This window comes from Symsagittifera roscoffensis, chromosome 3 (genome assembly GCF_963678635.1).
Source record: "Symsagittifera roscoffensis chromosome 3, txSymRosc1.1, whole genome shotgun sequence".
In the NCBI taxonomy this organism is placed as follows: Eukaryota; Metazoa; Xenacoelomorpha; order Acoela; family Convolutidae; genus Symsagittifera; species Symsagittifera roscoffensis.
This window is the reverse complement of record NC_087064.1, coordinates 69806080-69832661: the sequence shown is the minus strand read 5'-3', so window position 1 is coordinate 69832661 and position 26582 is coordinate 69806080. Positions and strand designations below refer to the sequence as shown.

The following is a 26582-nucleotide window of genomic DNA, read 5'->3' as shown; positions in this document are numbered from 1 at the left end:
CCCACAACCGGGTATGTTTTGACTTTCTCGACCTATGTTTCAACTTTCTCGACCAAAATCGGGTATGTTTCGACTTTCTTGACCTATATTTCGACTGTGCTCGAGTTATGTTTCGACTGTGCTCGACCTGTTTCGACTGCACTCGACCTGTGCTTCGTCTATGCTGGCCTTTTGTTTTGATTTCTCGACCTATGTTTCGACTTTCTCGACCAAATCTGGTATGTTTCGACTTTCTCGGCCTATGTTTCGGCTTTCTCGACCTATGTTTCGACTTTTTCGACCAGAATCGGATTTGTTTTGACTTTGTGCTCGACTTAAAATTGCTCCTCGACCGCGGAATTTCAGTCGCAAAACTGCACTTATTCGACTTTCTCAACGTAACAAAAAATAGTTCGACTTTGTTTGATCCAGTTCAGGTTTCGACTTTCTCGACCGAAATTCGGTACGTTTCGACTTTCTCGACCGATATTTTTTTAAAATTTTGTTTGTTCGACCCTGCATAGATATGTTTCGACTTTCTCGACCGGCAATTTTAAAAAATATGTTTGTTCGACCCCGCATAGACTTTCACGTTTTGACTTTATCGACTAAAAACTATATGTTTCGACTGTGCTCGACTTATGTTTCGACTGTGCCCGAACTGTTTCGACTGTGCTCGAACTATGTTTCGACAGTGCTCGACCTATGTTTCGACTGTGCTCGACCTATGTTTCGACCTATGTTTCGACTGTGCTCGACCTTTGTTTCCACAGTGCTCGACTTATGTTTTGACCGTATTGACTTATGTTTTGATTTTCTCGACCAACATCGGGTATGTTTTGACTTTGTCGACCTATATTTTGACTTTCTCGACCTATGTTTCAATTTTCTCGACAAAAATCGGGTATGTTTCGACTTTTTCGACCTATGTTTTGACTGTGCTCGAGTTATCTTTCGACTTTGATCGACCTATTTCGGTTGCGCTCGACCTGTGTTTCGACTGTGCTGGACCTATGTTTTGGTTTCTCGACCTATATTTCAACTTTTTCGACCAAAAACGGGTATGTTTTGACTTTCTCGACTTTTGTTTAGACTTTCTCGGCCACAACCGGGTATGTTTTGACTTTCTCGACCTATGTTTCAACTTTCTCGACCAAAATCGGGTATGTTTCGACTTTCTTGACCTATATTTCGACTGTGCTCGAGTTATGTTTCGACTGTGCTCGACCTGTTTCGACTGCACTCGACCTGTGCTTCGTCTATGCTGGCCTTTTGTTTTGATTTCTCGACCTATGTTTCGACTTTCTCGACCAAAATCTGGTATGTTTCGACTTTCTCGGCCTATGTTTCGGCTTTCTCGACCTATGTTTCGACTTTTTCGACCAGAATCGGATTTGTTTTGACTTTGTGCTCGACTTAAAATTGCTCCTCGACCGCGGAATTTCAGTCGCAAAACTGCACTTATTCGACTTTCTCAACGTAACAAAAAATAGTTCGACTTTGTTTGATCCAGTTCAGGTTTCGACTTTCTCGACCGAAATTCGGTACGTTTCGACTTTCTCGACCGATATTTTTTTAAAATTTTGTTTGTTCGACCCTGCATAGATATGTTTCGACTTTCTCGACCGGCAATTTTAAAAAATATGTTTGTTCGACCCCGCATAGACTTTCACGTTTTGACTTTATCGACTAAAAACTATATGTTTCGACTGTGCTCGACTTATGTTTCGACTGTGCCCGAACTGTTTCGACTGTGCTCGAACTATGTTTCGACAGTGCTCGACCTATGTTTCGACTGTGCTCGACCTATGTTTCGACCTATGTTTCGACTGTGCTCGACCTTTGTTTCCACAGTGCTCGACTTATGTTTTGACCGTATTGACTTATGTTTTGATTTTCTCGACCAACATCGGGTATGTTTTGACTTTGTCGACCTATATTTTGACTTTCTCGACCTATGTTTCAATTTTCTCGACAAAAATCGGGTATGTTTCGACTTTTTCGACCTATGTTTTGACTGTGCTCGAGTTATCTTTCGACTTTGATCGACCTATTTCGGTTGCGCTCGACCTGTGTTTCGACTGTGCTGGACCTATGTTTTGGTTTCTCGACCTATATTTCAACTTTTTCGACCAAAAACGGGTATGTTTTGACTTTCTCGACTTTTGTTTAGACTTTCTCGGCCACAACCGGGTATGTTTTGACTTTCTCGACCTATGTTTCAACTTTCTCGACCAAAATCGGGTATGTTTCGACTTTCTTGACCTATATTTCGACTGTGCTCGAGTTATGTTTCGACTGTGCTCGACCTGTTTCGACTGCACTCGACCTGTGCTTCGTCTATGCTGGCCTTTTGTTTTGATTTCTCGACCTATGTTTCGACTTTCTCGACCAAAATCTGGTATGTTTCGACTTTCTCGGCCTATGTTTCGGCTTTCTCGACCTATGTTTCGACTTTTTCGACCAGAATCGGATTTGTTTTGACTTTGTGCTCGACTTAAAATTGCTCCTCGACCGCGGAATTTCAGTCGCAAAACTGCACTTATTCGACTTTCAAAGTCAAAACACAATTCGAGCACCTCAAACCGGGAAACAAAATGAAGAACAGTACTTGAGCTGGAGCGTAGAGCCCTGTAAGCACAGAAGGTGATGAATCGGTGAAAATTCTATTAATGTATATCAATTGTCCATTTAACGAATGACACCAAATGTATATTTAACGAATGGTACCAAAAAATTTTCCCGCTGTTGCATTAAATGACATCTTGGTTTACTTGTTTTTATATCCCTAACAAAGTACAAAAAAGCCAAAATTTTATACGATTTTTCTTGGAACTGAGAAAACTTGCAGAAAATGTCTCATGCCTAATACAAAAGCAAAACAGAGCCTCGCGCGACTAAAAGACGTCCAATATTTATTAGGAAGAAACCATTAAACCCGATTTCAAGAGAAACCACAATTATCTCCAACTGCCTTTTAAAATCAATGTAGTAGTGCATGCTTAAAAAAAATTTAAATTGCGCTATGTTATACCCCCCCGCACGCGATATGTTGAGAAGTGCAAAGAATTATGTTTCGCAATAAGCAAAGTACCAAAGATGTTAATTAGCATGCCTCAATTCAGTTTGGAACGATTTCAAAACGGAAAAAATTACAGTTACGCGGAAATAGCACTAAATATATCAAGCGTTAATTATCCAAAATTGGCCAAAATGGCACTCTTTATACCCCCATATTTTCACAAAAAGTGATCACAGGTGAAATATTTTTTTAAATTTGCGCTGCGAAGTTTGTCTGCAGAAAAAACCACCCGAGTACAAATAATCCGTCATTTTCTTCACAAGTTGGAACAAAAACAGATATCAGAACACGGATATCAAAAACTGATACCAATAAAAACTTCCGTCAGTCCCGTATCATTTGAAAAGAAGCATAGCCAAAAAAAGCGTCAAATAAAGCAAGGAAACAGAGAACATAGCGAACTAAAGTTTTGAAATAACTTCAACTTTGAAATTTAAAAAAAATATATCGATAATTTTCTTTAATTTTGAAAACATTTTATGATAGATTTTTTTTTATAAAGTTAGCCCAAAATGGATAAAAATGGGAGTTTTTGACTCCGCTGAAAAGTCTGAGAATTAAAATCTACCATGGAAACTAGAAGAATTTAATTTTTATTTGTTATTTGCAATTTCTGAATTAGACCGCGTAACTTGTGCAATTTTTATCTAATCAAAAGAACTTATTAAAAAATCATACCGCAAACAATCAAATTTGGCATGAGTACATTTTACTACTTTTTATAAGATTATTAGGTAGAACTGTTGTGATTCAGTATTTTTAGTATGTTATAACCTTGACCTCTATTATCTAATTACGTACCAGTCAATATTAACTCTGCGAAGTCCAGTGGACTTCGGTTCACAAGTTGCTCTTTTTAGACTACAGTCAGTTTTAATTCAACCAATACTTTTATTCTCTTTTAACTTTAGTTAGATACAATAGTTACCAGTGGTACATCTTAACTCTTTATTATGGCGCAGTCAACAACTGATTCGAACCTGAGGGGAATACCCGCCTTTTGGCCGAACCACACGGTAGAACCTCCCACTCAATGGAACAATTGGATAGGACAATTCCATTTGGCTATTATCGCGAAGGAAAATTTAGACATAGATAACCTCAAAGAACCAATGGAAGGGGAGACGACGTTACCGATCCTAGAAGGTGCCCAGGAGTCAGAAACTGACCAACAGAGGAAAGCCAGGGAGGCCAGGAACAAAGAAACAATGCGAGTCTACGAACACGCTGAAGAGAAAAGAATAGCAGAAGAAAAACGGAAATTCGGAGGAATGAGGAGATATGAGGCCGATAAAAAAAGTAAGGTCAATCCTATACTTGGCCTTAGAAGCGGAAGGCAAAAGAGTTTTCGCCCAGAAACATCCAAGGGTAAAAGTCCTAGGAATCTCATTCAAGGAATTTTACGAAATGCTAGAATTGGCTTTTATCAAACCAACCAACATAACATTTGAACGATACAAACTATTGAGCAGGAAACAAAAGGATAGAAAATACTATGAACAATTTTGGGGCGCGTTAGCAGATTTGGCAAGATCATGTGAAATTGGAATTAATGCAGAACAGGAGTGGATCAGAGACGTATTTATTTTTAACATGAAAAACTGCGACTTACAACGTAGATTACTTTCGGAAACTCTCAATCCATTGGATGCACTAAACCAAGCAATAATTGACGAAAAAGGCTACTATAACCACCTCAAACTAACCATTATGACTAGATCTTTCAACACGACAGGAAATAGTGGGAGAGGGTATAAAAACTTCAACAACGTAAAAAAGGAACCAAGCTTGAACATAGAAATATCAAATACTTGTATGAAATGCGGGAATGCGTTTACCAAGGGTCATCTGAATGTGTGTCCGGCGAAAGAAATTGTGTGTAATATTTGTAAATATAAAGGACATTTCGGAAGACTTTGTAAATCGAAAGGAAGAAAACCCGCTGTAAAAATTGTAGATGAAGCTGTAAATAGTCAGAATTGTTTATATTCCCCAGAAGACCTTCAGGTGAGAAGCGAAGAAAATTTTTACGGAGTGATTAACGCTTGGACCGAAGAGGGGATAAGTGATAACGATGACTATTCCGTTCTCAACATTAGAACAATCTACGATACCAATGGTTTTGAAACCAAGAAACTTGTCAACATCGGTTTGGGAGACAATGCAATAGTCAACTTGAACATTCTAGTGGATTCGGCAAGCCCAGTGAGCTTCCTGAAACAAAATGTACTTCACGAATTGAAGTTGAGAAATCCACAGTTGAAGATTCAGCCAGTTGAGAAGAAAACGAGGGAACTATTTTGCGGATTCACTAACGACACAATCAACATCATCGGGAAAGTGGTAGTGAGATTACAATCCAATGGGTGGATCGCGGACGAAACCCCATTTTTTATCACTTCTGAACATGAGAGGAACATCCTGGGTAACGACAATCTCCCGAGAATTGGAATAGAGATAGCCCAACGACAGCCTCTACTACCCGTCAACAACATATCACGCCCAGAGTTGTGCAAGTTAAATAACTATTCAGACACGACCCTTAATCTGTATCATAGGTACAAAGGGCTATTTAACAGAGTGGGAAAAATACCATTGGACAGAAAAGTTACTCATTTCCATTCCCCATTCAAACCTATCCAAACCAAAGGTAGAAGAGTTCCCCTACATCTACTCAATAACGTAAAAACGGAACTAAATAGAATGGAAAAAGAGGGGCATATCATAAAGTTAAACAAATGCGATGAAGATTGTTTTATAAGTCCAATTGTGATTACGAGAAAAAAAGACGGTAGCATCAAGTTGGCATTAGATTCGAAACATACATGAAAGTACCAGATGCCAAACATACATGAACTGATCGATAATATTGCACTCCAACTGTCAAGCAAAGAGTCAGGGGAAGTTTGGTTTAGTAGTCTAGATCTAAAGAACGCGTACAGCCAACTACAATTATGCACAGACACAAGCAAATAGTGTAATTTTAGTATCGTGGGGGGCGAAACCACTGGAACCTATAGGTTTTTAACTGGATTTTACGGATTGGGCGATATGCCAAACGAATTCCAGAGGGTGATGGATTCCTTATTGAAAGACATTCCTTTTACCAATTGTTATATCGACGACATTTTAATAGCTTCGAAAGGTTCATTAAATGAACACAAAGCGATACTAACAAACATTTTAAACATTTTGGACAACAAGAATATGGCGATAAAATTGGAGAAATGTGCATTCTTCCAATAAGAAATAGAGTGGCTAGGTTTCAAGATATCGAAATCGGGCGTGAAACCATTGGTGGGAAAGTCAGATTCGATTAAAAACCTACCAAAACCCAAAAATATATCTGAACTTAGGTCTTTCTTTGGGTCGATCAATCAGTATATGAAATTCGTCCCAAATTTGTCTGCTCTAAGTTCCCCCCTACGACCACTTCTCGTGCAGAAATCAGTCTACCAATGGAATGACGAACGTACTAAAGCATTTGAAGAACTAAAACAACAGATAGTGAAGATAACAGAGAACAACCATTTCGACACAAAAAGGATGTCAAGACTAAAGACAGACGCTTCTCATAACGGCTTAGGAGCTACCTTAGAACAATGGGATGGAGAAAATTAGGTAACAATAGCATTCGCCTCCCGATTTTTAAACAACCACGATAGTAAATATTCGACAAACGAACTTGAATTGTTGGGAGTAGTCTGGGCTACAGAACATTTTAAACATTACTTGTATGGTGCTGAATTTGAAATTGTGACGGACCATAAGGCATGATTATCAGCATTAAATGCAAATCAGAGCAACAAAACTATGCATAGCAGATTAACTCGTTGGGTAAATCGACTGTTACCATTTAATTTCAAGATCAAGCACATTCCGGGAAAAGAAATGGGATTTACAGATTTATTGTCGAGACTACCTTCAGGAAAAGCACTCCCTACATCACACTACGATAGCGAATTTGTAGTGGCTACAGTACAAAAGATTGTAGAAAACCTCTCTGTAAATAACGATTGTAAAAAAAATAATTGTAAAAAGAACGAAGTGTATAATCCATTGGATGTAAATACGATTAGTAACTTGGATTGTAATAATCCAATGGGTGGAAAGAAAGATTTATCGCAAAGCATCCAACGGTCGTTCTTCTCGAAAAATCTGAATTACGTACACGACACTATCAGAATTTGTAATTCCAATCACTCGCGTTCAGAGTCTTGCACAAGCGGTTTTGTTCCATTAAATTTATCAAAATTTGATTTCAATTATTTTTACTTATCAGACAAAACTTTTTTATTCTTTCTTGCCCAATCAGTATTATTAATCAATCAGTCATTAAATTCAGATAAAAAAAACAGTTACAAGAATTTATTACATCGGTCAACTTGTTAAAAATTTCCCTCAGGGCAGAAAAGAAAGGAATCTTCTTGAATTTTAATAACGACATAATGTCAGACCTACACAAGAAATTATTGGCCAAGTACAAGGGAGATCTCAGATTGCCTGACAACCCGTTATCACTTTCAGATCATTGCTCGAATAAGCTGATTAAACTCATGACGGACGAAGATAAAATCCTCAAGGAGGTAAAGAAGGCGGTACAGGAAGGCAAACCATTGGACAAATTCGGAGCCTACTTAAAGAACTTCCAGAGGGAAATCCACGTGAAAGAAGGACTGTTATTCAACGATAACAAACTGATAGTACCGGCTGCATTACGATCACCATTCCTGTCACTCCTTCACGAGACTCATCCAGGGCAGTTCGGGATGAAAGCCCTGGCAGAAAACATCTGGTGGCCACACCTATACAGAGAGATATACCATCATGGAAAGAATTGCACTCAGTGTATAATGGCCGGTAAGAACCTAAAAGTGTTACTAGGGACGAACAAGACTGAGAAAATACCGATTCTGACCGAACCAATCGAAGAAGTAGATTTAGACTTTGCTGGCCCATTGGACAAGAGTTGGGGTAACGCAAAATACCTTTTGTTGTGCATTGATCGCTTTTCAAAGTTTCCGTCTGCGAAGGTAGTAAACAACACCTCGACTTCTTCAATTTTAACATTCATGACAGATTACTGCTATCTTCACGGATTTCCAAAGTCCATTAGAGCTGACCATGGGTCATGTTTTACTTCGTTTGATTTTAGAAACTTCTGTGAGAAGAACAACATTAATTAAATTCTATGTACGGTTGGTGATCATAGATCCAATGGAGTAGTAGAAAGACTCATTTACACTGTCAAAGCTAAGCTTCTGGCAATGTCGTTCAACGATCCAAAACCATCTTTAAATACGGCTATTGATAAAATTATTTGGAACATACGCTCGACGAAACAATCATCCATTGGATGCTCTCCTTTCTCAAAACATTTTAATAGATCTCCCAATACGTTCTGAAAATCTTTGGTCTCTCACGCAATTAGTTTAGATAAATGGGAAATCAATCTTAACGAAGGACAGAGCACAAGACTGGGGGGCTGATGACGCGTTCGAACATGGCTATCTGGAAGTCAGGGCAATTGATGAAAGAGGGTATGAGAGCGACCCTGCTGACAAAGTAGATAGAAATCTCCAGCGAGCCCCACTGTCAAATCTTTTCAGCCAAGGAGGTAACTGGTTTAGGAAAACAGTTAACAGGAGGGAAGGAGAACCTTATTTTAAACCACTGGGGAGTAAACCTTTGTCAGACACGAAACATACGGTCACATTAGATAACGGACATGTGATAAGAAAATCTGACTTAGATTTTAACAAAACCCAACCGGCAGCTTCTAAGACATTCTCGGCAAGACCGAATTCGCAAAATAATAGTAATGATTTAGCGGGCAAGCGAAAAAGAAACTCCCCTTCCAAGAGACGAGACTCAAATATAGGAGGCCCTTCGATGAGTTACACACCAACGGGTGGAAATTCTGGCAAAAAGAGGAGAACATTCATCACGAGCTCGAAAGGTTCAAAATTCGACTTTAATAACCTAGATTCGTCGTTAGAGTTAGACCTTTGGGATAAAGTCATTGACGACTACTTGGGTACGGAAGCGGAAACTGTATGTAATACACCGACTGTTAACCTTCATAGTGATTTAGATCAACCAAGGAGTACCGTAAAAAGCCAGACAAAAACGCAGACAACGGTCACTTTACCAACGGGCACAAGTGACGACCCAATTCGAGTGGATAGCTCTCCGGAGAAGAAAGTGGAGACACCAAAGACCCCAATACCCGCAAAACTTCGTGCAAGAAGAAATCCAGCCCCCCCACCCCCCGAAATTCTATGGTGATAGACGGTTTATCGACCAAGTGACGCTCGGAACGGAGACAATTAGTGCAGTAGACTCCGATGACGAACCGCTTATTACGTTTTCCGGTGCAAAGAGTCCAAAACAAAATTTATCATACTGTACGACGTCCCCCTCGGATTATCTTACACCCATTGATGAGTGATGAGATCCCACGTCATACGATTTTGGTTGCTGAAACCACACAAGACCAACTCTCAACACCTTCCTCTCAGGCGACAAGGACCGCATGGGTATCGCCACCATTGGTAGAAGTTACCAGTAATACTCAGGATGACGACGGCAGTGACATATCCTCGGGTATCGATACCGATGTAAGAAGAGAGGCAGATAATTTCCATACTAGATACAACACTACGGTCACAAACTCTGAAAACTTTTAAACTATGGTAACATGACATGTTACGTATTTGATTTGGCTTTTATCCATTGGATAACCCAAAACTTTTTTTTATTACCTAGTTAGTGAGTTAGTTAGTTTGCTTTAATTGTACAAATGCTACATAACCCCAATTGTACATATCATTTTGTACATTCAGTGTTGATATCTGTGTAAACCTGTAAGTAGCCTGTATATATTACCATATAATCACCTCCATTGTAATTTGTACTCTCTGTAAAAATCCATTGGTGCTAAATGTGGTTACGTTTTGTTTCTTCTTTGGCCCTGGTGGAGCGCGGGGAGATGGAGTATATGTGTGATATTGGCTACATCGTTGAGCGGGCAGATATTAATTTTTTGTGCAGTGGGGAATGTTGTGATTCAGTATTTTTAGTATGTTATAACCTTGACCTCTATTATCTAATTACGTACCAGTCAATGTTAACTCTACGAAGTCCAGTGGACTTCGGTTCACAAGTTGCTCTTTTTAGACTACAGTCAGTTTTAATTCAACCAATACTTTTATTCTCTTTTAACTTTAGTTAGATACAATAGTTACCAGTGGTACATCTTAACTCTTTATTAATAACTAACGTTAGTTGTTTTGATTATCAAAATGAGTCACAAACAGAAAAACAAAAAATCATTAAAAAACACTTTTAACATTTTTGTCGACTTTTTTGTCATATAATAAAAATGTATATATAAAACCAAGGTTACTCGGCCGCTTTAGTTTTAAATTTTTTTACGATCGTTCGAATCACAATTAAAAAGACATTTTTATGATGTATCAACTAACCCAACCCATCACGTGGTAATTTGCAGTAGCTGATTTTACATGGACAAGAAACAGAAAAAAAAGAAAAGTTCGGAACAAAAATTATTGTCGTTAAAGCAAAACTCCTGCTTGATCTGCAAGCCCCCAGAGAAGAAGCACACAAGCTACAGTCCGAAACAAGGTCCTTTCTTCTCCAGAGAAGGGAAGGTAACTCTGTTTCGAAGGCGCAACACTACACTAAATGAATCGTTCGGTTTGCTTATAATTTTTTTTATTTCTGATGGTTTCACAAAATTGCAGCGACTAACAACAACAGCGATTGAACCAACAACTTTTTAACTGAAAGAAATGTTCCCGACTGAAAGTTAGAGAGCTAAAATTAATGGCAGCTTTGTTAGACTTTTTTCACTCAGTACTGCAGTTCGAAGAATGGTTCGCTGATGAAACCCTGTCTAAACTATGATTTTTCTGTCGCGGAATTAGCATTGACGCGATCGACAAAGTCAAACAGTTTGTATGCGCGCATCGCAGTTCAAGAGCTATTTTTAAGCTGAACTTCTTGCCAACCTTGAAAAAATTCATCGTGAAACTCATTATTGAAATTTTAGTTTGTTCTAAAAAAAGCGTATAAGAACACTGCCAAGTTTTCTCAACCCCTCACAACCGGGAAAATTGTGCAAATTAACATATTGTAATTCTATTTACAACTAGAAGGTATTAACTGGTTTTTGACAATTTGTTTCGAAATATCCTTTTTGAAAATCGACTTTATGTCTAAAAAGTGTTTTAGTATGATACAATACTCGAAGGTGTCCAAAAGTGCGATGAAAAAATTAACGTAGCTTGAAGTTCTATCTCTCTCGTGAAGTGAGCGCAACATAAAATGATTGGCAGATATCGTCCTACATAATTTTGGCTTTGCTGGTGGGTTAAAGTATAAAAATTGCGAAATTTTTCTTCTAGATACTAAAATTAGACCCAAAATTGATTAGCATAGTAAAATAACTGGCCAATGTGAGTTAAAGGCGTAGAATCCACCTTTTTAAACCACCAAAAACTCTTTCTTTCAATTCGTTCGCCAAATAAGATGTCAAGGACAATTTGCTATTAAATAAAGTTTGAGTCTTCTTTTAGTCAAGGAATTAGTGAATAGCAGCAACAGAAAACAAGACTCACAAGTGATTCCGATCTTCTTGAGGTCTCCGAACTCGAGACTAATCTGCTTTTTGCACTGGGTGTCGTTGAAAGAAGGGTCCATCAGGACAGCCGCTGGGGGCAGGGAGGCGTCGGCGGTGCAGCCGAGGAACGACGGGGAGGCTTGGATCACAGACAGACCACACAGACAGATCTGGTTGTACTGGGGGTGTGACTCATCGACCCTAACCTAATCAGCGAACGAGCAATTCAATTGAAATTAGTTTTTTTTTATTAAAACCTAACTAAATCTAATTTATTCAGCAACTTATGTTTACTGAAGTTTTTTTAACCACCAAAAATGTAACACGAAGAAAAGCTTAATAATTAGGTGTGTTTACTGAGTCAAAAACTTGGTATGTCAGAAAACCCTCTCAATATTGATCGGAATTTCCTTTGTGATTTGGATTCACGAAGTTGGAAGGTAGGTGCAATGGTTTACGACACCAATTTTTTTCGATTTTTTTTTGTAATAATTCAAAATCCAAAAAAGATACTTCGAAAAAAAAATCTGTCATAATTAAGGCTGAAATGGAGTTCAATAGAGAGTTTAAAACCACGGCAGGTTTGCTTGACTTTTGTTCAGCTTCACCTTGAAGTGGAAATTCTGCACTTCGAAGAATGGGTCGATGACCTTGACCTGTGCCCTGCCACTTCCTCCCGAGTGGAACAGAAGACTCATCTCACTGTCCTCCACAATTGACATAGCAGCCGACGGACTCATCTGGAACAGTCTCCAGTTTTTATCATATGATACAGACTCATATGTAATCATCATTTAATTTTCAGACCAGATAGTTATTAACATACATCTTATGAAAGTGTACGCTTACAATTTAGGTCGGTTTGGGAGAATACCGAAAAGGCATCAGCATGTCGCGTAGCCTCTCTAAGCACTCTGTTAACAGCATTGTGCTTCTATTAGGTTTTTACGGGGGCAAAACCTTTGCGATTTAAAAAGCCTTGACAAAAAATCGCTGAGTGCTTTTAGCTAAAATCTGCGACCGCGTCTTTAAAATAATTGATCCCAAAACTACACTCAAAATGGTCTGTTGTGTTTCAGAGAATTTGAATTACTAATGGCAATGTTGCGATCCTGATTAACATTAACATGCGTTTTGTTTGCCTGATGTTTCATGCATTGTAATAATTTTTACAAAATGAGTTAATTTACTTAAATTATTTCATTAATTAGCTTTACATATTAGATTTATTTTTTTTCCATGTTTAAAAGTTAGAACTGAGGCCTTGTGTTACCCTCAGCTTGATGTCTGAGCCCCTGAAAAATCTGAATTTGACTGTCCTAGCCCCCCGCTCGTCAAATAATTATTGCAGCGCAACTGATAATAATTGATACGTATTGCAAATTTTTGCAACAATTAACGGCGTTTTGTTCCCATTCAAAAACAAGTAAAACCGGTTGCTGTTCAAGTTGCTCCGAATATTTGAATATTCGGACCATATTCATAAAAAAAACTACAAAAAAATACTTTCTTTTTTCAAATTGAAATCAATGTTTGTAATCGGTGTGATGAGAAAACTATACAAACGTGTAGAAAGTTAACGAATTAGGCAAGATCGACATCATTTGTCCTAAAAAAAATTTTTTTCACAAAATTTTTAGGATATTTTGGAAATTTCTTTTGCCTAGATAGCACTAAATTAAAATAAATTTTTGATTAAAAGTGCTTATTTTCTAACCAGCTTTTTTCGTCTCAATGTCGTTCGAATCACGACTGAAAGGAATATAATATGATATACCACTCGACCCATTCCATTGATTATTCGTGGCACCTGATTTTGCATAGAAAACAAAAAATATATAAAAACCAATGAGGCTCTATGTTACTGTTACCGCTGGCAAGGGTCCCAGTTCGAATGCGATGTCTGACACCCAGTCTGCGCCCTCATGGTTGTACTGCATGGCTGCTGCGAACCAGTAGATGTCCCCCTCCACATAGTCCTTGTGGCTGATCAACAAGATGTTGAAAGTGATGGAGAACACAGTGCCTGCTGGCCAGTCGATCGACCCAAGGTCCAAATACATAGTGTCCACCTGTAAGGAACTACACCGTTTCTTTGAGTTTGAATTTTTGATTGAATTCATTTTGGATGGTTATAATACAACCAACGAGGTATAAATACCAACCACACAGGGACAAATCCCGAGCCGAAAACGAAAACTCTTCTAGGAGCTGCCCTGGATAAAATTGGAAAAAAGAAGCAAGCTGACTTACGGTCACTTGTTACAAATCAGGTCAAAAAGTTTTGAATTTTCGTTTTAAATTGATTGCAAAATAGAAGTTTTTTTGAAAAAATAAATAAAATCAACAGAGTTTCTGATTGGCTAATGCAAAAACAACAACATAAATATACATTCCATTTTAGTGATAGCTACTATTTTTAACTCTTTCTTTACGTTAAGGATCCGTCTCACAAATGAACATGCGCACCGTAAAAACGAAGCAACGATCTCGAGAACTTGAAGTTACCATACTACCTTCTGCAGAAGAAAACAGTTTACGAGAAATTAAAAATATCTCAGAAAAAGACAAAACCAGAGTAGAAACAAAAATCTGAAAGCAATTAAATATTTTGAAAAAATTCTGTTTTTCTAAAAAAAAACAAATCGAATAAATAATTGGAAAATACATCTTCTCTGTTATGTTTAATGGGAACGTTGTGTTATATTTGTGCAGTATGGCTATACATATACAAGTATCACAGAACCTTCATTTCAAAGCGTTTTTAGTTTTTTTTAGAGATTTTGCTTTTTTTCCTCATTTTTTCAAAGATTTTTTTTTTCAGTTTTGTAATTGGGGGCGGTCATAACTTTTTGTTGTGAGTGTATAGTAAGGAGAGCTGGTTATAATACTCTGGTTATAGTTGCAGTTGGTGTCTATTGTGTTCTACTAAGGGACTATTCTGCTGCGCAAAGGTCCGACTGCCCGAAAATTCTCAGCCAATCAAAACACTTTATCAGACCAAACATGACTGGCTTTATCGCTGCCTTTTTTCGAGTTTTTAAATACTGAACTCTGATTGGTTGAAAAATATTTCACGCGCACTCAGTTCTACGCGCATGAATAATTCCCTTTTATACTTACATGAGGAGCGATGTCGTCAAGTGTCGCAAAAGTGAGTTCGTAATCCGACACCGCCTCAATCATTGGCTCCCCGCAAATAATGAGAGCACTGTATCCATTATAGAACCCACTGAACTCCATCGTCAAAGTGTCCTAAGCCAAAAAAAGTAAATTATAACAAAACTAAATGACACGAACAGCCTTGGAATTTCGCAAAAGTATCTTTTATGAATATTTTGATCATATAAACTTTTTCTGTGGCCAGAAAAAATTTGATCTCTTATGTATGATATAATCAACTTTGGTTTGCTTGTGAATACAGTGAACACTGAACGCTCGCCAATACAGTATGTTGTATATTAAGGCGCGATTGTACAACTTTGTCAAATGGTGGCGGGCGCAATTTTAATATCAATAATCATATCCACAATTTTTCCTCAAATCAAATGTTGCAGAAGGTGTGAAGTATGTGTGTATATATATATATTACCTGTATGTCAGCTCTGGTCTGGAATTCGAACTTCATGACAGCGAATTCGCCCAGGTCGAAAGTCTCGCTCTCGCCCGGTCCCTCAACCAGAGAGAAAGTGTTCAAACTCAGGTCATAGTCCTCGTAAGTGATCTCAAGAACAGGTGCTTCAGTGGGAGTGCTTAGCTGTGCTACTCCTGTAAACATATCTTCATCTTTTCTTTAAGACCCTCTTAAATGTTTACACAGAGAGTTTCGAACCACTAGCGGTACATCACCAATATAGTATGGCAAGCTAGCCGAAGAATAAGAGAGACGAAATCCGCCAAACCGAAAACTCAGTTGATCAAAAAATAGAAAGAAAACTACCTCTACCAAATTTTTCATCCCTGTCTCGACTAAGATAATTAAATTTGAGGGAAATGTGTCTTAAAACACATTTTTACCAGCGTTAAAAAGCATTCTTTTAAATTCTATATAACGGTAGCTAAGCCGACGGTACTTAGGCAGACACCTGCTGAGTAGAGAACAAAATTATTGCAAAGGTGTCTATGTCAATGAGCGATCCGCTGAAATTAATAAGGGAAAAAGTTTTGTTAAGCAAAAAAATTGAGCAGAACAAAAAATTGTTCTCAGCTTGCTGAATTTATTACACTTTGACTGATTTTGAATATTTTGAATGCAGACTCAAATTGTATTTCAAGAGGATTAATTTAAAAATTTAAATCAAAACAAAGCTGAGAACGAGCAGCAAGAGAAAATGTAAATATTATCCATTTGTTAGAAAAATTGTCCATATGGATCTGAAGCTGAAGAAACTACGGAAAATTTTTCCATGTAGAAAATTTCTTTTAAAGCTGACCATGTTAACAATCACAACCTCTCCAAAATTAACATTGCAAATTGAAAAAACATCCTGCTAAAATCCAAAAGACTTAATTCTAGTTGACTAAAAGAGATTGCTTTTAACCACGTGAACAATTTTCTGGCTAGTTTGGTCTAAACACTTAAGTCTAAACAATTCTCCCAGTTATTTTCTTCCGCACTTATTTAAAATTATTGAGTATGTTTTTGATAGCTCCTTAGTGTGTTCAGTGTTTTTTTAACAATCAGCGTTTTTCAGAAGTTTTGTTTGCAAAATTTTATTTTTTTTCTAAAAGGTTTTCAGGAAAAAAACGAAGAGAAAGAAAAGATACTCCGTGACGTTTGAAACAAAACTTTTGCATCGTAACTGGACTTAAATTGAAATTTAACTTGCTGGGCGTATGCTTTATCAGCTAAGCAAAGTTTCGAGATTTTCCGTAATGATTTTTTTGGGTTAATTTTTTGAATATTAGCAGAGTATTAGCAGAGATTTCGAGTTTATGCTTTAGCATAAACTGCCTCACCGTGTTTGTAAATTATACTAGGTGAGACTTGCTTTAAAATTTTGGACTTGAATAAGTGGAATCGCCCTAATCTTTTGCCTATCATCTGAACAGTCATTCCAGTGTTGGAAATTTATGACTGCGCAAGATATTAGTGGAGTACCATCGTAGTGGCTGTTAGTTCTTGTGGCACAAAACTTGCAGTTTCTGAAAATTTCGAGAGACTGTTCATCCTAAATTTTGACGGACTATATTTGCGTGTCGATCTCTTTCACAAAATTGCTCAAAACCTGGCAACTGAAATGCGTGAAGATGAGATGACAAAAGGACAAAACCGATGAACGAGTAAAAGAGCTCAAGAAATATCAATACATTCGAAATTTCAGCCCGTTTTTATATTTTCAACTGTGCAATCAATTTCTGTTTGAAGCAGAAAAAACTCAAAATATCCTCATTAGTTGAAAAAAATCTCATCAACATACGAAGCTCATAAAGACAAGCTAAACAATTACAGATCCGATTTGCAAGTTACTCTAGAAGAGATCAAATAAAAAACAGAACCTGTGTTACTTAGCTTATGCTTCGCTTAGAACACTAAATATTTTCATCATAAACATGCCGCTGAATATGTACTTTAAATTTTACCCGTTCGAAGCACTCCTTTGCTGCATTCAACTCATTAAATTTCAATTCCCTTTAATCCGAAACACTTTTTGGTCATTTGAGTTATTTGCAGTGAAAGCTAGTTCTGCGAATTTTTCCTAATTGGCTTTTTCGAGTGCTGATGCAAAATGTTTTATTTCCTCGGGTATAATTTAACCTTCCTGGCTGAAAATGAAGTCTGAGAGCCAGAGGTTTCTTTTATCTGAATTAAAAAGCGACTTTGTTTTTCTCACTTTCTAAAAAAGCATATGCTCAACCACTTTTTTGAGGAAATAGGGGTATGTTGAATGAGCTGTAGACAGAAAAGCAAGGGAAAATTAAGAGGGCCGTGTTTGAGTTAAGACCTTGACTCGTTAAAACAAGGCAAAAAAAACACATATTTTTTGTATCCGAACACCTGGTTTAAGTGTTAATCTTTTAAAACGCCAACATAGGAATCAGTTTTAAGGTGCTAATGCATAATTTTTCAGTGAAATTGATTGCCTGAACATCTCTGATCTCTGTCGTCATTCTGGTAATGTGGTTAGTAACCTCAACTTTTTGCGTGTTTCAAAATTTGTTGATGAGAATGAATTTCTGATTATCACAGCTGGCAGATAAAATCCTTGAAGATGATAGAACAAAAAGAAAAAAGGGAATGGGAAACAGGGTTCAAGAAAGTTTTCCTTATTTATAATTTTTCGGCCAATTTTTAAATCTTCAATTGTGCAACAATATCCGTATTCAAGCAGGTGTTTCGCCTAAAAGTTTTATAATCAATTACAATTAAATCAAATTTGTATACTTTAACATATGCCTTGTTTTGCATACAAAAATCTTAATCAACAATTTGTCGCTCAAATTATACTCTTGTTTCCACTGATTTTTATTGTAATGCTTCGACCATTCCTTCACAACGCGAACTTCATATATACTTTCAGAAACGCAAAAAAAACTTTTGCTTTTCAGGCGGTGCAAAGTTAGGTTAAAAACAATAACTAAGCCAAAACCATATAGACCAAAGAAAGCTTTTGAGCAAAACAAAACAAAGCTTTCGAGCCAAATAAAGCTTTTGAGCACACAAACTGAGCAGTAAGTTAAGCAAAGTCAAGGGCTACTAAGTCTACACACAACAAGAATGAAACAAAAATACTTTCAATTACAAGAAAACTGCTTGCAGCACAAGAAAAGCCCGTAATGTGGCAACTCAGCCGACGAAATATATACAGACAATAATAGGCAGAGGGTTTTTCTGTCACAGGCGTAGTCCTTGCTTCTAAGTGTGACCAAGAAGCTTAGAAGCTAAGGAATTCGAACTTATCATTCATCAAGTTACCAAATGACTCTTTCGACTTCTTTATTTAACCTATATTAAATGACCTGAAAAGAGTTTTCATTTCGATCTGGTAATTTCGAGCTTGCTAGTCTGAATGCTTATGTGAAATTGAGAGGAGAAAGAGTGCCGAAAAAAGCTATTTTTTTTCAAATTTGTTGGTCATTTTTAGGCGCAGAATTGTTTCTGCAAAATGGGGTATTTTAGTGTTTCGTGAGAGCTCAGAAAAGCAGTTTGATCAACTTACAAAATGGTCGAAAAAGTGTTTGAAAAACTTTCGAAAATCCCCCATCGACGAAACACTAGATCTGCGTTTGAAGGTCCTGACTGCTCAATTGATCATATCGGGCCTTATGCTATAATTCAGGCTATTAGCTTAACCAGCAACTTTATAAAAAAAAATGGCCGCTCTCAATTGTTGAAGCAGTTCAGAAACCATTTTTTATGTTGAAAACGAAGGTGTAAAATAGGTTTTGTAAAGTCCTGCTCCTGCTTGAATCATTTTTCGGTTGAAATGTTTTCTAGCTTTGAGCATATTTTGTATACTCCTGTTTCCTAAGTTTTTTTCCTATGTTTTTTTAAACTCTAACAATTCATACCATTCAGACTATACAGGGCTGATTGAAATTATCCACAAAACGCATTAAACCAGAAATTTATAACGCGTTTTTTTTCTCAAACTGGGTTGACTCTAGGTAAAAATGATGAAGACAAGAGTTTTAGCAGAATTATAATATTACAAATTGTTTTGCGAAAATCGGACCTAAAATTTTACCCCAAAAATGGATCATTGGGCCAGATTTCACAAAACAAATTGCACCATTATAATGTTGCTTAAATTCTCAGCAAGTTTTATATTGATCATTTTTTACCTAAAGTCAACCCAATTTGAGAAAATTACGTTTTAAATTTCTAGTGCAATGCATTTTGTTTGGCCAATTTAAATCAGCACTGTAGTCATAGTTCAAAACAATGAAAGGTGAAAACCAATTTTGCTCATTGGTTTTTCCATTTTTGCTTATGTCAAGGTCCTTATCAGACGGTTGCATTTTTTCGACGCAAAAGAAATCCCTCAAAAAAATTGCAATTTTCTTAAAAGAAACGGCGCTTGTTGCGAAGCGTGGCGAACGATTGCAATTTTTGGGTTGGAGATCAAAACTCTAGTTTTAATATGGTGGCGGTGCACAAAGTTTTCAAGTGAGTTCATAAAACCAACTTACTACGTCTAAAAAAATGTGTATTATATATCTTTCAAACACTTTAGGTCCAACCCTTTATTGAAGCAATTCTCGGTTGCAAAGTTTCTATCTCGTTTTGAGCTATTTTCGGATAAATTAACCAAATCAAGATAATTAAATTTAACTAACGAATATTTGTAGCAATCAGAGCAAATATAAACAACTCCACAGCCATATTTGTACCACAAAGCAATGTTAAAACATTTCAAGATATAATTTGAGATACGAAACGACAATAACGGATAAAAAGAAGCTCTAGCGATTAAAAATTCACAGGTGCGCATGGGGTATAATAGTGCCAAGTTTAAGTTGTGAATTTTGTTGGAGAAAACCAGCAGATATTTTCTCTCTCCTTAATCAAATATTCATTCACGAGTGTACAAGACGGTTCGTATTTGGACAACTTAGTAGCCTAGCAACAGGAACATAAAGATGTCTCCGTAACACCTGTATTCAAGCGGATTCTTTTAGTGTAAAATAAATTTTAAGTCCGTGAATAAATCATAAATCGCAGCCTCGAATCACTTTGCGATGCAGAGACGACGCAAATAAATTTTCTGAGATGACGCAACTATCAGCACACGCATTTCTAAAGATTTTTGAGCTAGAGGAAAAAAAACTTTCCCAGGACGATTTAAGCGAGGTTTTAAGTCTACGCGATCTGAGAAATCAGTTTTGTTTTAACCTTTACAAAGGCCCACTTTGAAACTATATTACCATATGAAGTTTTGGACGGCTTGAGTCTCGGTAAAAACCCGACTTGAACTTGAGTCTCTGTAGAAAAAAAAGCACATAAACTGACTCTAACCCACGTCCTGAACCAACTTAACCGTAGAAGCTGAAAAATCCGACAGTTATTGACCTTCATCAAGAGCAAAATTTTCAAATTATTTACGAGGAACTTTTCACCCATTTTGCTCTGCGCGTAAATAATTATCTAATTCATCTTCAAATAAAAGGACTGGTAGGAAAGTGAATCACTAATCCGGAGCATACTGGCTTTTTCCCATTATGGCCACCCTGAGGGCGCATTCATTTTTTTGTTAAAAAAACTGCAGGGTTTCCAGGCAGAACAACCTAAACGAGATATAGATTGGGGAAATAAACCAAAAAATTTTAATTTTTCAGGTGCTCTTCACCATTTGAGTATTTAGAAAATAGCGATATATTTACAAAAGTGCAACTTTAGCCGATTTTTTCCCGCGTTCGAATACAATAAGGACTTGGACATAGAGACGACAGGTGAATTAGTATACAGTAAAATTAGAAAATATTTTAAATAGGATGAAAAATTCGGAAATTGAGGAGACAAAAACTGAAGTCACGAATCTTCACATTTCAAATAATATGCTCAGTCTACCCGTTTTGAATTGATTTCGGATCATACAAAGACTCTTAGTGCGGTTGAGAAAGAAAATTAAAGAACATGAAATCTGTCTCGAAGAAAAAACTTCGAAAAGAAGCGCACTTCCGGAACTTTTTTTGATGGCTTCCAAGATACATCATTTCTGCATTCATCTAAGAACATTCCCAAGCTTGCTTTAGAACTTAAATTAACGAAGAGAGAGCGAGAGAGGACTAGCGGAGCTTCGCATCACTTGCGAAACAATACAAGAAAGCTGAAAAGTCGAAAAAAAACTTCGAATAAGATACATAGAACTAATCGATCAAAATGCATGACACTATTTTTTTTTGAAATTTCCGAATTTCTGAAAGAAAAATAACCTTTCAAGTTGCCCTTACCTCAAATTACACACGCATACAGATACTTTTTTTTTGCTGAACTAACGACGAAATATGAGGCCACTAAGCCGACACAGTATATTCCGAAACGTTTTAAGCTAAAAAAAACAAACGAAAATTTAAAAAAAAAAGAAATTTTAATAAACCGAGTTTGTAAAATTACAACCAACATGTAATTAAAAATTCAACTAGTAAGAATATTTAAAACACTAGCATAATACAAATAAGTCTGTTGGAGTAGTAACAGAGATGAGTGCGTTGCTTTTATCCAGATGAGTCCTGTGAACAAAGATATTTATGGGAAAAAGTCAAGCACGCAAAGGCAATCCCCTTGTTTATCGCAAAGGTCAAAATAAGAATTATTGTCATGATCTTAAGCTTTTAATTGAGATCATTTGCTGCTTTTCTAAGAGACTATAGTAGGCAGAAAACCTACTCTCACTAATAAGATTGAAATGTCATCCATTCAAAACAGAAAACAGCCAAAAGTATAGTAACAACAAAATTAAAAAAAAAATCAACTTTCACCCAATATTGTAATTAAAAATTCAACTAGTAAGAATATTTAAAACACTAGCATAATACAAACAAGTCTGTTGGAGTAGTAACAGAGATGAGTGCGTTGCTTTTATCCAGATGAGTCCTGTGAACAAAGATATTTATGGGAAAAAGTCAAGCACGCAAAGGCAATCCCCTTGTTTATCGCAAAGGTCAAAATAAGAATTATTGTCATGATCTTAAGCTTTTAATTGAGATCATTTGCTGCTTTTCTAAGAGACTATAGTAGGCAGAAAACCTACTCTCACTAATAAGATTGAAATGTCATCCATTCAAAACAGAAAACAGCCAAAAGTATAGTAACAACAAAATTAAAAAAAAAATCAACTTTCACCCAATATTGTTTGTAAGGTTGATCGAATGTCTTTTAAGCTGTTTGACGTAAAATAAGATTTTTAAAAATCGATGTTAATAGACAACGAAATAATGAAAAATTTAAACGTTTTTCTTCTTCTAGAAAATCTTCTCCAACACCAAGTGTTAAATGCAAAGTGATATATTTGTTCCGACTTTCGTAACGAAAATAACGGAACATTTGTGCTCGGGGAGATTTTTCCTTCAGACAAAGTTCGACTTTTGACTAAGAACTATTGATGAACTTTTTTTTATATCAGCCGAAAGGTATTGTTGTCCTTAAGCTCAAATTTGATAAGATATTTTACCTGTGATCTTTTTTGATAAATTTATGAGGGTTTAAAGATTGCCAATTTGGCACAATTAACGCGCGATATATTTCGCGATATTAACGCGTAAGCGAATATTTAATTTTTCATAGAAATCGTTTCAAATTGGTTGAAACATGCTATTTGTCATAACTTCTACGTTACCAGACGCAAAATCTATCTCTTTGTAGTTTATATGGCATGTCGGTGGAGGATTAAAAAAACTCGGTATTTTTTTTTCTTTTTTAATCAAAAAATTCATAATTTTTTTAAAGCGAACCCTGCTTCATAGAACTTAAAAGACGGTTGGAACATTCAGGACTTTGCCCTGATACGAGCAGTCTTGTTTATATTTAGTAACACATTGTTTGGATCAACAAGAAGCATACTTTTACGCAATTCAGAAAAATGTCTGGGCTGAATGAATTCGTTACATTCCCAAAGCGCTTGTGAAAAAATGATATTGGGCACAAGTTAAATCCTAAATTGGCCAAAGCAGTCCCAATTTTAAACCACCATTGATTCATGACAAATAATCACAAACAAAATAGATTTTCAAAATTGAGCTCAAGGAATCGATATATTTCAGATGGTTCAGAAATTTCTGGCATTAAAAGTAGAAACTGGTTTGAAAAAAAATACCCCAAATAGTTAAGTTTTCCTCACTTTCCTTCGAGCAATTATGAAAGAAATTATTTTAATAAATTTAAAGCTTTTCACATTACAGCTTGCTACGCTACTAAAAAACAAGAAACATAGATCTCAATTAGGAAACCAAAATTCAAGTAAACACACTAACACTAAACAAGTTCAGTTTTTTTTCTGTTCAGTCTAGAATCACTTATCCCCCAAACTCGTCGAATTGTTCGACCCAATCTTCTGGTTTGTTTCCATAAACTTGACTCACGTAATCCAGTACTTTCTTTTTATCAACCATTGCTAGACTTCGATTGCCAAGAAAAACTTTGGCATTTAAATATGGATCTACATTTGACCTTTCGTCTGCAGTGATGTTATTGTCCTCTTTTTCTATCCTCAAATAAGCCTCTTTGACGAACTTCTTAGTGATTAGATTCTTAATATTTCCATAAATTTCATGTTCCTGGTTTTCATAAATACCAAAAAATTGCAGCCCAGTTAGCAACGAGGATAAAGAAACCGATTCCCCGTCCATAATAACAGCATACAATAATCCATAGAAGCCCAAGTTCACTTGAGTTTTCTTCGTCGAATTGAAAAATGTTTTCGCCACTGTTCGAAACTTCTGCTGGGTAATCGTTTCTGATCAGAAATTTATCTTTCGCAAACTCCACGACTGTGTAGTCGAACTCCTGTTGCATTTTTGTCGTGACATCGTTCATAAGTTTCCGATTCAGTATATTCCGAAACGTTTTAAGCTAAAAAAAAAACAAACGAAAATTTAAAAAAGAAATTTTAACAAACCGAGTTTGTAAAATTACAACCAACATGTAATTAAAAATTCAACTAGGAGAATATTTAAAACACTAGCATAATACAAATAAGTCTGTTGGAGTAGTAACAGAGATGAGTGCGTTGCTTTTATCCAGATGAGTCCTGTGAACAAAGATATTTATGGGAAAAAGTCAAGCACGCAAAGGCAATCCCCTTGTTTATCGCAAAGGTCAAAATAAGATTTATTGTCATGATCTTAAGCTTTTAATTGAGATCATTTGCTGCTTCTCTAAGAGACTATAGTAGGCAGAAAAGCTACTCTCACTAATAAGATTGAAATGTCATCCATTCAAAACAGAAAACAGCCAAAAGTATAGTAACAACAAAATTACAAAAAAAACAACTTGCACCCAATATTGTTTGTAAGGTTGATCGAATGTCTTTTAAGCTGTTTGACGTAAAATAAGATTTTAAAAAAATCGATGTTAATAGACAACGAAATAATGAAAAATTTAAACGTTTTTCTTCTTCTAGAAAATCTTCTCCCACACCAAGTGTTAAATGCAAAGTGATATATTTGTTCCGACTTTCGTAACGAAAATAACGGAACATTTGTGCTCGGGGAGATTTTTCCTTCAGACAAAGTTCGACTTTTGACTAAGAATTATTGATGAACTTTTTTTTATATCAGCCGAAAGGTATTGTTGTCCTAAGCTCAAATTTGATAAGATATTTTACCTGTGATCTTTTTTGATAAATTTATGAGGGTTTAAAGATTGCCAATTTGGCACAATTAACGCGCGATATATTTCGCGATATTAACGCGTAAGCGAATATTTAATTTTTCATAGAAATCGTTTCAAATTGGTTGAAACATGCTATTTGTCATAACTTCTACGTTACCAGACGCAAAATCTATCTCTTTGTAGTTTATATGGCATGTCGGTGGAGGATTAAAAAAAACTCGGTATTTTTTTTCTTTTTTAATCAAAAAATTCATAATTTTTTTAAAGCGAACCCTGCTTCATAGAACTTAAAAGACGGTTGGAACATTCAGGACTTTGCCCTGATACGAGCAGTCTTGTTTATATTTAGTAACACATTGTTTGGATCAACAAGAAGCATACTTTTACGCAATTCAGAAAAATGTCTGAGCTGAATGAATTCGTTGCATTCCCAAAGCGCTTGTGAAAAAATGATATTGGGCACAAGTTAAATCCTAAATTGGCCAAAGCAGTCCCAATTTTAAACCACCATTGATTCATGACAAATAATCACAAACAAAATAGATTTTCAAAATTGAGCTCAAGGAATCGATATATTTCAGATGGTTCAGAAATTTCTGGCATTAAAAGTAGAAACTGGTTTGAAAAAAAATACCCCAAATAGTTAAGTTTTCCTCACTTTCCTTCGAGCAATTATGAAAGAAATTATTTTAATAAATTTAAAGCTTTTCACATTACAGCTTGCTACGCTACTAAAAAACAAGAAACATAGATCTCAATTAGGAAACCAAAATTCAAGTAAACACACTAACACTAAACAAGTTCAGTTTTTTTTCTGTTCAGTCTAGAATCACTTATCCCCCAAACTCGTCGAATTGTTCGACCCAATCTTCTGGTTTGTTTCCATAAACTTGACTCACGTAATCCAGTACTTTCTTTTTATCAACCATTGCTAGACTTCGATTGCCAACAAAAACTTTGGCATTTAAATATGGATCTATATTTGACCTTTCGTCTGCAGTGATGTTATTGTCCTCTTTTTCTATCCTCAAATAAGCCTCTTTGACGAACTTCTTAGTGATTAGATTCTTAATATTTCCATAAATTTCATGTTCCTGGTTTTCATAAATACCAAAAAATTGCAGCCCAGTTAGCAACGAGGATAAAGAAACCGATTCCCCGTCCATAATCAGACAGCATACAATAATCCATAGAAGCCCAAGTTCACTTGAGTTTTCTTCGTCGAATTGAAAAATGTTTTCGGCACTGTTCGAAACTTCTGCTGGGTAATCGTTTCTGATCAGAAATTTATCTTTCGCAAACTCCACGACTGTGTAGTCGAACTCCTGTTGCATTTTTGTCGTGACATCGTTCATAAGTTTCCGATTCAGTATATTCCGAAACGTTTTAAGCTAAAAAAAAAACAAGCGAAAATTTAAAAAAAAAGAAATTTTAACAAACCGAGTTTGTAAAATTACAACCAACATGTAATTAAAAATTCAACTAGGAGAATATTTAAAACACTAGCATAATACAAATAAGTCTGTTGGAGTAGTAACAGAGATGAGTGCGTTGCTTTTATCCAGATGAGTCCTGTGAACAAAGATATTTATGGGAAAAAGTCA

At 36.2% G+C, this 26582-nt stretch overlaps 3 protein-coding genes across 3 annotated transcripts in view; all 3 read right to left on the bottom strand.

Annotated features, from left to right (window-relative positions):
- Positions 1 to 20172, bottom strand: part of LOC134841811 (uncharacterized) — a gene marked incomplete in the record, with an annotated part of 93148 nt that extends 72976 nt beyond the window's left edge. Inside the window, 6 exon segments of the mRNA XM_063857848.1 lie at positions 11704 to 11911; positions 12314 to 12445; positions 13577 to 13777; positions 14829 to 14960; positions 15298 to 15473; positions 19986 to 20172. Of these exon segments, the coding sequence (XP_063713918.1) occupies positions 11704 to 11911; positions 12314 to 12445; positions 13577 to 13777; positions 14829 to 14960; positions 15298 to 15473; positions 19986 to 20031 (895 nt within the window).
- A 3488-nt stretch (positions 20173 to 23660) lies between these two features.
- Positions 23661 to 23993, bottom strand: LOC134841810 (melanoma-associated antigen B2-like). The gene has a single exon (XM_063857847.1). It carries the CDS (start codon positions 23991 to 23993, stop codon positions 23661 to 23663), a length of 333 nt encoding a protein of 110 aa, XP_063713917.1.
- Positions 23994 to 25811: 1818 nt separating this feature from the next.
- LOC134841809 (melanoma-associated antigen B18-like) lies at positions 25812 to 26312 on the bottom strand. Its single transcript, XM_063857846.1, has one exon. The coding sequence runs from the start codon at positions 26310 to 26312 to the stop codon at positions 25812 to 25814; it is 501 nt and encodes a 166-aa protein (XP_063713916.1).
- Positions 26313 to 26582: the final 270 nt, after the last annotated feature.

Coding starts and splice junctions, on each gene's coding strand:
- LOC134841809 (XM_063857846.1), bottom strand. CDS start 26,312: ATGCAACAGGAGTTCGACTACACAGTCGTGGAGTTTGCGAAAGATAAA.
- LOC134841810 (XM_063857847.1), bottom strand. CDS start 23,993: ATGGACGGGGAATCGGTTTCTTTATCCTCGTTGCTAACTGGGCTGCAA.